The sequence below is a fragment of the Anastrepha ludens genome, chromosome X (genome assembly GCF_028408465.1).
Source record: "Anastrepha ludens isolate Willacy chromosome X, idAnaLude1.1, whole genome shotgun sequence".
Taxonomy (NCBI): Eukaryota; Metazoa; Arthropoda; class Insecta; order Diptera; family Tephritidae; genus Anastrepha; species Anastrepha ludens.
The window spans coordinates 80,574,880-80,585,278 of record NC_071503.1 but is presented as its reverse complement, the minus strand read 5'-3'; the positions used below and the strand labels follow the sequence as shown (position 1 = coordinate 80,585,278).

The 10,399-nt window shown below is 38.5% G+C and overlaps 1 protein-coding gene across 1 annotated transcript; it reads right to left on the bottom strand.

The window, feature by feature from the left end:
* Window positions 1–8,075: 8,075 nt before the first annotated feature.
* Window positions 8,076–8,597, bottom strand: LOC128870257 (uncharacterized). The gene has a single exon (XM_054112857.1). It carries the CDS (start codon window positions 8,595–8,597, stop codon window positions 8,076–8,078), a length of 522 nt encoding a protein of 173 aa, XP_053968832.1.
* Between the last annotated feature and the right edge of the window lie 1,802 nt (window positions 8,598–10,399).

Here is a 10,399-nt window from a genome sequence, read left to right as displayed (position 1 = left end):
AATCTTAGATAATATATTTAATAATAGAATTGTTATTCCACAATTAGTTGGTCCACAAATAATTGCTCTTATAATATTTGGAAATAATTCATTTAATCTTTTTATTGGTTTATGAGTATCAAAATTTTTAATAGTTAATTTAGTTTTATTATGTAATTTGGTAACTTTTAAATGACCTTCCATATATTTGTTTTGCGAATCGTTTAGGAAATTGTAAATTTTAGATATATATTTTAATTATGAATAAAATTAATTACATATTTATTTCAATTAATTTTTAGTTAATTAAAATTTTAAAACATTTAAAAAACAAGTCAAGCATGCATTACTTGATTTGTTAATGGATTATACGAATAACTATCATCACTAACACTGCGTTACAAAAACGAACTTTTTTCTGTCCTATGAACAAAATATACTTTTTCGGAAAGGGGAGAAAAAATTAAAATACACGTGTATAGGCTATTTTCATGTACACGCCAGAATTTTTTTTCCATGTATAAAATATAGAGCTCGTAGTCCGCCTGTGTGAAAAACTTTGGATCAATTTTTAACCCTTTTTCCGTGATTAAATCGCGCTGAATTTCTGCAAGCAGACTCGTGGAAATGTTTTTATTATGTAAAATTAAAAAAAAAAATGTTTATCAATTCTCAGATTTTCTTGAATTTTTTTTTTTCTAAAAAAAATTTTTTTTCTAAATTTTCAGCATAACTTGAAGGAACTCCAAATTTTTAAACAACTTATTAACCTTTAATTTATTGTTTCATACAACACACTCTGTGCCGTTTGTGTGTTTGTTACAGATCCGGAAGTTCCGATCATCTGACAGTTGCGCTACTAGGAGACGTACAGGAGAAGTCTCAATGACAGGAACGTATGTAATTTCGAGGGGTACTCGTCTCGCGAAGACAATTTCACCATAGACACATTTTTCAACAAAAATTAACAGTGAGGGGCTGAATTATGTAAATTTAGCAGCAGTCGATAAGAATTTGTTGGTGATTAGAAGCAAAGAATGTTAGGTAGCTTTTTAATATGACCTATATATTTGAATTTTTCCTAATCATCCAAAATTATATACATATGTTATGTCTGTCTGTCTGGTGTCTGTAAAACTTTGTTGAATCCCTTCAACTGAATCAAAATCCTCTATAGAAAACGCTTCATTAGCAGGCGCACAGGAAGATGGCATATGCAAATTTGTGAATTTATATACATTTGCGCATATGTATATGTTGTGTGTATGTATGCTCACCAGCCACAGCTCAAGATAAAATGGAAAAGCTTCTCAAGAAATCCAGCGCGCATTCAAAGGCGCAGCGCACATTCATACGCACAGCATTGTACATATACACATATTTACGTACATATATTGATGCATACATATGTACGAAGCCGCGGGCACTCGACTTGACAAAAATTGAAGATTTATCAAACATTGGCAAATAATTCTACGCGAAATATTCCAATATTGACTATTTCCGAATTGTCGCGAAAATTGACATATGGGCGGCTCGTTTTATGAATGAAAGTACTTGCTCTTAGAACTATGAGCTCGAATTTATCAATGAATTTTTTGATGATGAGTTTTTGTTGTACAGTACAATAGTTGAAACTGTTCGGCGCCGCCGCGACTATTCAGCGCTATGTCAACTAGAATGATGGCCGCTACGCCTGCGCCTAAGACTGCATTTTGTTCTTGTAGTCGCTAGGCATAGAATTTTAGCTTTGAACGACATACGCATTTTGAGGAATAAAGTGAGTGCCCTGTGTGTGTGGTTGTATGTACATGCATATGTGTATATTAATAAGCATTGATTTGCTTGAATTCAATTCACATATTTATATTTGCATATGTCATCTTCCTGTGTGCCTGGTAATGAAGCGTTTTGTATACAGAATTTTTTGATTTGATAATTGAACGAACATATATATATAGTTAGGGAATCAAGTGTGCATATACGCACATGCACATGTCGATGCATATGCAGAAGAAGTTGTTTTAGCATTTGCAGGAATTCGATCATTCGAATATTTACTCCCTAATTATTGCATGAAATATGATAAGACGATGCTCGTGAGGTAGGTCATGTTGCTTCAGTGCATACATATGCGTGCAACACTAACTATATTTATTAAAGATGCAATAGAACTTAGTTGTGCCATATATGTATGTATGAAAATACGTTTCTTTGAAGTTTTCTTTTATTTATTTTAAATTTCAAAGTTTTGTACTATCTATAAAATGCATACATATATATATGAATTATTCCCTGTAATATACATATGTAAATTGAAAAAATTTCGTTTGGCAAAGGAACAAAAAATGCATATTCAAATGCACATAAATATGATAAGGCAATGCGTCGTGAGATAGGTCATTGTTGCTGCAGTGGGTGTGCAGATACATTTGTAACACTATAAGAATTGAAGATGCAATTGAACTTTTGCACAAATATAACTAACATAATGTACATATGTGATATATACATATATTGATATACATACATATATATTCATCAATATACCAATATGCTCTTTGAATTCTTGTCTAAAATTAATTTCGGCTCGAAAAATTAGTAAAAATTTTCATCAAATTTACTAAAACGCACACAACAAAATGTGAGGTCGTTTTATAATGTATTTTGTTTAAATTCTGCTTTTAAAATTAAAGCAACAAACATTAAAGTTACTTTGATTTTAAATGTTGATTTTAATCTTTATTTGGTTGTATATGTTGGAAAATATAGATTGAATAAATTTCGTTTATCAAGGGAACATAAAAATACTCAAGCAAATGCCTTGCAAAATGCCGTCGGCATTCGTCAATTTGATTTCATACAGAAACCAAAAACTGAGCAGAGCCAATGTACTTGTACATAATTCACTGTAATCAGCTCTGTTAAGAACTTCCCCGCTGTCGAGTTAAGCGAGGTGAAATAGTGTTCGCGGTTTCACTTCATTTTTGACAATTCACACTATTCGTAGCTCGTGAGAATTCTCTATATTTAACGTTCTCTGAGACGTATACTTTGACAATTGTTTTAAGTTCTTGTTGGTGGAAATGCGCGAATACAAGAATTGCCTGAAATATAAACTGCGAGCGCGTTCGTTGTAACTTTACAAGTGACTTCTTTATTTTCTACTTCATGTTTATATAGAATTTCTTAGCCTAAACTTAACTAACGGACTATATATAATTAAGAGAAAATGTATTATGTATTTTATGTTACGTTATGTTATCTATGTACTTATACATATATACATAGTGTTATTATGGCATACAGCCGTAATTTAACAGCAGACATAATATTTAAATGTACAGTTAAATTGAGAAATTTATAAAAATTCATTTTGGATTATTAATGATAATTATAATTAATTAATCAATTAATGATATATATAATAATTAAAACTATAAGCCATTTGGCGTAACACCGGCCACCTTGAAAGGCTCATGGTCCTTCAACGTCTGATGGCAGTAGGGCGAGCTTGTGAACGGGGCGTTTAATTACGCCCGCTTTGGTTGCCACGTCTGCTACGCGGACCTTGCCATCTTACCCTGTTACGATTGCGGCGACGCGGCCGAGCACCCATTGCTGCGGTGGTGTGTTGTCTTCCTGAACCAGGACGAGGTCGTTTAGCTCGAGGTTGCGCTTCGGATGCAACCACTTGTTCCTCTGTTGAAGACCCAACAGGTAGTTCCTGGACCACAGTCGCCAAAACTGTTGCTTGAGACAACAGACAAGTTGCCATCTGTCGCAGCAATGCATTGGGTCCATCGATACTTGGGCTGGTGGCAGCGCTCGAAGGGGGCACCCAACTAGTAGGTGCGCTGGTGTTAGGCCCTCTCCATCGTTCGGGTCCTGACTCAGTGGTACCAGGGGTCGCGAGTTGAGTACGGCCTCGACCTCGACGAGCAACGTCTGCAGTTCTTCGGCGGTGAGCAGCGCGTTGCCGATTGCGCGCACGAGAAGGTGTTTGGCGGACTTCACTGCCGCCTCCCATACCCCACGAAGTGCGGTGCCCTGGGTGGTATAAAGGCGAAGGTGAATCCTTCGCCCGTTGCGTATTTCTGCACTTCCGTTTGTTGTGCCTCGAAATCATCCCTCAGCTCGCGAAGCTTGCGATCGGCGCCGACGAAGTTGGTGGCGTTGTCGCTGTATATTTTCCGCGGCATTCCTCGCCGTCCAATGAACCTTTTTAGGGCGAAAATAAAACAATTAGAAGACAAGTCTGTTACTAGTTCTAAATGTGCTGCCTTTGAAGTGAAAAAAACGAACACTGCGATATATGTTTTTACTGGGGGTCTACCTCGTATTTTTAATGTAGTATATACGGGAAACAAAAATCTACTCCACATATTAGAAAGGGTCGTAGTGCACGAAGCCTATCGGCAGGCAAATTTCCCATTATTTGAGCTTGCAGCTTCGGCTTACAAAGAAAGCAGTGTGTCCAGTTTCGAACGGTACGACTACAAGCTTCTCGAGCATTGACCAGCCAAATGCGGTCTCGGAGAATCGCTACCAATGCCTTTGCTCCAGCATGGTGATTTCGAAAATGTAGGTACCGTAAGTATGTGGTAACGAAGTGCGAGTTCTTGCTTAAGAGCAGTGGGAACTTGGCATCATATGGGAGAGGCGCATTTAATAGGCGGCCTCCTACTCGGAGTAAACTAAACGACAGCGACAGTTCCGAGTAGTTGGGCAAAAACGGATTAAGTTTTTGCAAACTTGAGGGTAGGGTGGTACCTTTGGTGAGTTTCATAATTTCTTCACCATATTCAACATGTTGAACCACCTGAATGACTTGAGGAAACTTAATTTAATATCCTCAGCCGTCAGTATTTGTGTGAATGTCGCTGATGGGTTTCTAATGCGTTTTATCCCCCTTAATATGTAAGCGACAATACGAAGCAGTTTTTGATGAGAAGATACTCTTTTGGTGAGTTCCGTAATTGGATGCGATTCATTTGCTTGAGCAACTAAAACTGTTGCGTTCTGTTTCTTCTCTAATGCTTCGTCTCCTGGAGAGAGCTGGAAGTGGGTGTTGTTGGCCATAACGCAGGGTCTTCTAGGAGGAACTGTGGACCGCTAAACCGGATGGAATTATTCAATTCGTCCACGTTACAACCCCGAGACACTTGATCCGCGGGATTTTACTTAGTTGGCAAATGTCGCCAAGTAGCTTTATCCGTCAACTCTTGGATTTCGGGCACTCTGTTTGCAACAAAGGTCTGTAGTACAGATGGATGCGTTTTGATCCAATGCAAAACAATTTCGGAGTCTGTCCAGAAGTTTATATTTTCAATTGACCGACTCAACATTGGCGCTATTCGAGACCATAATTTGGCCAGCAAGTGGGCTCCCGAGAGCTCTAGACGCGGAAGAGATTTAGTCTTCAGCGGAGCCACTCTAGACTTTGCAGTAAGCAGCGTACATTTCGTTCCACCAGCCGATTGGCTACGTATGTACCTATATACAGCAGCCATACCCTCGTATTGAGGCGTCGGCAAAGCCATGAATTTGGAAGCTGGCACTCGACTCGGTATGTACAAACCGAGGAATGCTTATTGATGGTAGCTGCAGTAGATTGGCTTTGAAATTTTACCAGCTGGTGTCGAAGCGCAATGGAATCGACTCATCCCAATCTAGTTTTTGCAGCCAAAGCTCTTGCAATAAGATTTTTGCTTTGGTAACTAGTGGGGCAAGTAAACCAAGAGGATCGAAAAGACGAGCCGAAACTGATAATATGTTTCGCTTATTGGCTCGTAAACTGGTAAAGTTGTCATTTAAGACAAACCGAAACAAATCTTCCTTCGGCAACCAATGGCTTCCAAGTGTTCTTGTGGAGTCTGTGTGATTGAAGTTTAAGGCCTTCTCAGAACTCTCACAATCGAAAAATGATGGGTGATTTGAAAACCACTTAGATAAATTGAATCCTGTCGAGTTTAATATTTAAACTACCTCACTTCTAATAAGATCTAGAGATTCGAAATTATCGGATCCTGTAAGCAGGTCGTCTACATAAAAATCTCTTTTTATGGCCTTTGAGCCGAGTGGATACATATTTGTATTGGCATCGCTAAGCATTAGTAAACATCGTGAAGCGAGAAATGGAGCAGGCGTAGTGCCGTATGTTACGGTGTTAAGTCGAAAGATTTGAAGTGGCTCAGAGGGATGCCGTCTCCACACTACAAGCTGAAAGTTTTTGTCTTCTTCGTGCATGAGAATTTGGCGGTACATTTTAGTAATGTCCGCCGTAAATGCATATTTATGCAAACGAAAACGAAGAAGTGTTGAATACAGCTCTTCTTGAATGGTCGGCCCAACCATCAAGATTTAATTCAACGCAATTTGAGAAGAGGTACGACTTGATGCGTCGAAAACAACACGCAATTTAGTCGTGGTACTTTCAGGCCGAAGAACGCATTGATGAGGAATGAAGTAGTGTGGCTCACTCGGGATCTTATTATTTGTTGGGCTCATGTGACCCAATTCGATGTATTCATTCATGAAGTCCAGATACATTTGACGAAGTTCTGGATCTTTCAAGGTCTTTTTCTCTAGGGCCTGAAACCGCCGAGACGCGGTTTCATAGGAATTACCGAGTAACTTACGGTCATATTTGAAAGGCAGTCTTACTTGAAGCCTTCCTGACGGCTAAACTTCAGTAGTTTTTACGAAAAAATTTTCACACTCTATTTGTTCAGGTGTGAATTTTGTCGAACTAGCCCCTGAAGGTATTTCTTCCATCGCCCAGAACCTTTGGACAATGGAATCTATATTTGCTAGATCTTGTTCAGTATGGCATAATGTGCTACTGACTGTGGGAGGAGGACGTTGGTTGGAGGCGTATTTGCCAGACACAACCCAGCCTAAAAGTGTCTTTTGCAATGTTGGGTGATTGGGGCTGGCCTTGATCTGGCCTACAGCTAAAAGCTTGAAAAATGTTTCAGCACCTAACAAAAGATCTACCTTCTGAGCCTTATGAAATTCTGGGTCCGCTAAGCTAATGTTTTGAGGAATTTTCCAGCCATTAATATTTACGTTACGATCTGGATGGCTGGCTGAAATGGATCGCATTATCCAAAACTGTGCCGAAAACTCATAATTATTGACCCGCGATTTTACAACCGTATTTAATTTCGTCCTTACTTTTTTGGTTGCATTTCCGATGCCGATAATATTTAAGGTCGTACTTTCGCGTCGAATTCGTAATTTTTGCGCCAAATCCTCTGTCATGAAATTCACCTGAGATCCAGAATCCAGCAAGGCTAGTGAAGGAAGGTACTCTCCGGAGCTACCTTTTACGTTGACTACGGCTGTAGCCAACATAACCCGATCTGGCGTACTCGTCGTGTGCATGGCATGCGAGGTCGAAAGTTGTGGTGCAGTTGCAAAGGATACAGGGTACTGGTGCAGCAACGTGTGATGCGAACGGTTGCAAACACGACACCGATCCGCTTTGCACTTTGAAACTGAGTGCCCCTTTCGCAAACAATGTATGCATAAGGGGACTGATTTAGCAAACTCAAATCGCTGCTGAGCAGAGAGAGTTTTAAAAGTAGGACATGCGGGTATACTATGATCATTTGATTTACAGTGCGGACACACCGGTTGTTTTATATTTGAAGTCACTAAGGCATCTTTTGTCCTTCCCGCATGAAGGTGGGGTTTCAGAATGCTGTGACTGCTTGACGGCTTTAGCCTCGACGTTGAGGCTTCATCGGCAGATAAATGTTGGTAGCGTTTATTTAATGCTGCCTCATAATGGCAGCTTATCCAACTGTTCCTCCCACTTTGACCGAGTAACGGTGTCAACTTTTGACATTACCAGATGAATTATGATAGCGTTTGTGATGTTTTTCTCGTCACCTAACGACAGCAACGAGTCGTAAACAGCCGACACTGTATCAATCATTGTGCGCAATGAAAGCGCAGATGGCTTTGGGATAGTTGGCAATTCAAAAAGTTTGGAAATTGTGTCGAAAAATATTAAGCATTTATTGTCATAAACTTTTTGAGACTAGCCAACGCCTTCGAATAATTTTCGTCCGACATTTGGAAGGCCTTTACCGTTCCCAAAGCTTCACCAGACAGACAGTTAACCAAGTAAATTTCTCAATGTCTGGGATTGTAGGATCGTTGTGCACTAAACTCTCGAACAGACTCATAAAATTTTTAAATTCTGAATATTCCCCTTTAAATTTAGGTAGCGACATTTTCGGTAGTCGCGAGCTGTGAGATGCAACAAAAGATGTTTCGGCTATTGACGATTCATTTCTCGCCAAAATAGATTTTATAACGGACTTAGTTTCCACTATTAGGTCCTCTAACTCCCCACGGGCTTTGTCTTCCTCGTCGATTTCTTCAATTTTTGACTGACACTTCATAAGCTTATCGCTATGAGAGTTCAAAATGTCCAGTCGACACTCCAATTCAATTGGATCTAACGACGTTGTTTTATCGAGGAGACCCGTTTTTATGCGCACTATACTATTTTTCGCAACAGTTCGCTGGCGCTTTAGTGATTTCAATTCCATAATCTCCTTACTTGGAGAGAGACTTGGAACTGCTGTATTTGGCTTGGTCATTTTCAGTTAAATTATTTAAACTCCCGAAAATTTTGCTCAATGTCCACAGAAACGAAAAAATATCTGTGAGAATTTGTGGCTGAAAAAAACGAAAACGAAAAGATGGCTGAATAGCCTGCACAAATCTCAATCAGAAAAACGAAAAATAGCTGTTGAACAAGGCTGTGGTCAGGCCACGAAAGGATGAGCAAGCACAGTAGCACAACACTACGAAAATTGTTCAACAAATTTGCGAAAATCGATTTTTGTTTGAATTGTTGCCTTGTAAATAATCCATATTTACGATAAATTTATTTAACTTTATATTAATTTTAATTTAATTGAACTTATTGTTCGAAAAAAAAGGATTCAATTTATTTAATTTTGTTTTTTAAATTTATTGACTATTTCGCGTTTAAGTCACACCCTTTATTATCAAATCCCATCGTACCCTTGTTTCACTTTCGCGGAGTTTTATATACGTATATTTGTATAAATGATTGTATATATGGTACATATACACATATGGGAGTGTGTACATATATATGGGGCATTCTTTCTCAACGGGAGACCCGTATCCATCCAAAAATGTTTTTGACCTAGAGAGTTCTAATAGGGCTTAAAATTTAGCTCTTTTTATCTACTTTTCAATGCAGAGTGGCCAAAAACGAAATTCAAGATGGCTCATTTAATATGGCTAAAAATGTAATCAAAATTCATTAAACTCATTCTAATAACCTATGCCAAAAAAAATCATTTCAACGGAAAGAGTTGTACGAGGTCTCAAAATTTAGTTAATAAAGTTTACTTTAAAATACAAAATGAAAAATTTAAAAATCCAAGATGGCGGCCACAACATGGCGGCTAATTTTTTAAAACTACTCAAATCCACTTAAACCCCTGAGTAACGAGTTTCATGCAAATTCATGATTTTTTTTTAAAATCCGTCCGCCATGTTGGATCCGCCATTTTGGAATTTGGAAATCTAACACCAGATTTGTAATCAGCGACCCAAAAAACCCCCGAGTAATAAATTTTAAAATTTGAGTAGTTTTAAAAATTAGCCGCCATGTTGTGGCCGCCATCTTGGATTTTTAAATTTTTCATTTTGTATTTTAAAGTAAACTTTATTAGCTAAATTTTGAGACCTCGTGCAACTCTTTCCGTTGAAATGAATTTTTTTGGCATAGGTTATTAGAATGAATTTAATGAATTTTGATTACATTTTTAGCCATATTAAATGAGCCATCTTGAATTTCGTTTTTGGCCACTCTGCATTGAAAAGTAGATAAAAAGAGCTAAATTTTAAGCCCTATTAGAACTCTCTAGGTCAAAAACATTTTTGGATGGATACGGGTCTCCCGTTGAGAAAGAATGCCCCATATGTATGTATATGTATGTGCAAGAAAGTGAAAGGGTGATGCAAAAAATTGTGAGTGTTTATCAACAACAACCACAACTTTCAATTTATTGCACTTGTTACCTGTATAGGCTTATTGCAAGCCTTGACTTTCCTTTTGCAAAGGATGCAGGTGCAGGTCATTCCTGGCGGCGACAGAGCCAGCGGTAGGAATTACAGCGACAGCGGGCGATGACGGCAGCAGCAGTGACCAGAGTAGCAGCGACGGTTACAGCGGCGAGTATGGCAGTAACTGCGAGAATTGTGACAGCGGACAGTGATAGCGATGAGGGCGACGAACTGCAAATAAGCAGCGGTGAATTCCACTGTGTTTTTTGTTTGTATGTATTCGGACTCACAGTTTTTTTTTAACGGTTTTTTTTTTAGAGTTTAAAAATTGCCTTATTTTTGGCCGAAAACATTT

What these genes read in the sequence shown, in the direction of transcription:
- LOC128870257 (XM_054112857.1), bottom strand. Translation starts at nt 8,597, where the DNA reads ATGACCAAGCCAAATACAGCAGTTCCAAGTCTCTCTCCAAGTAAGGAG.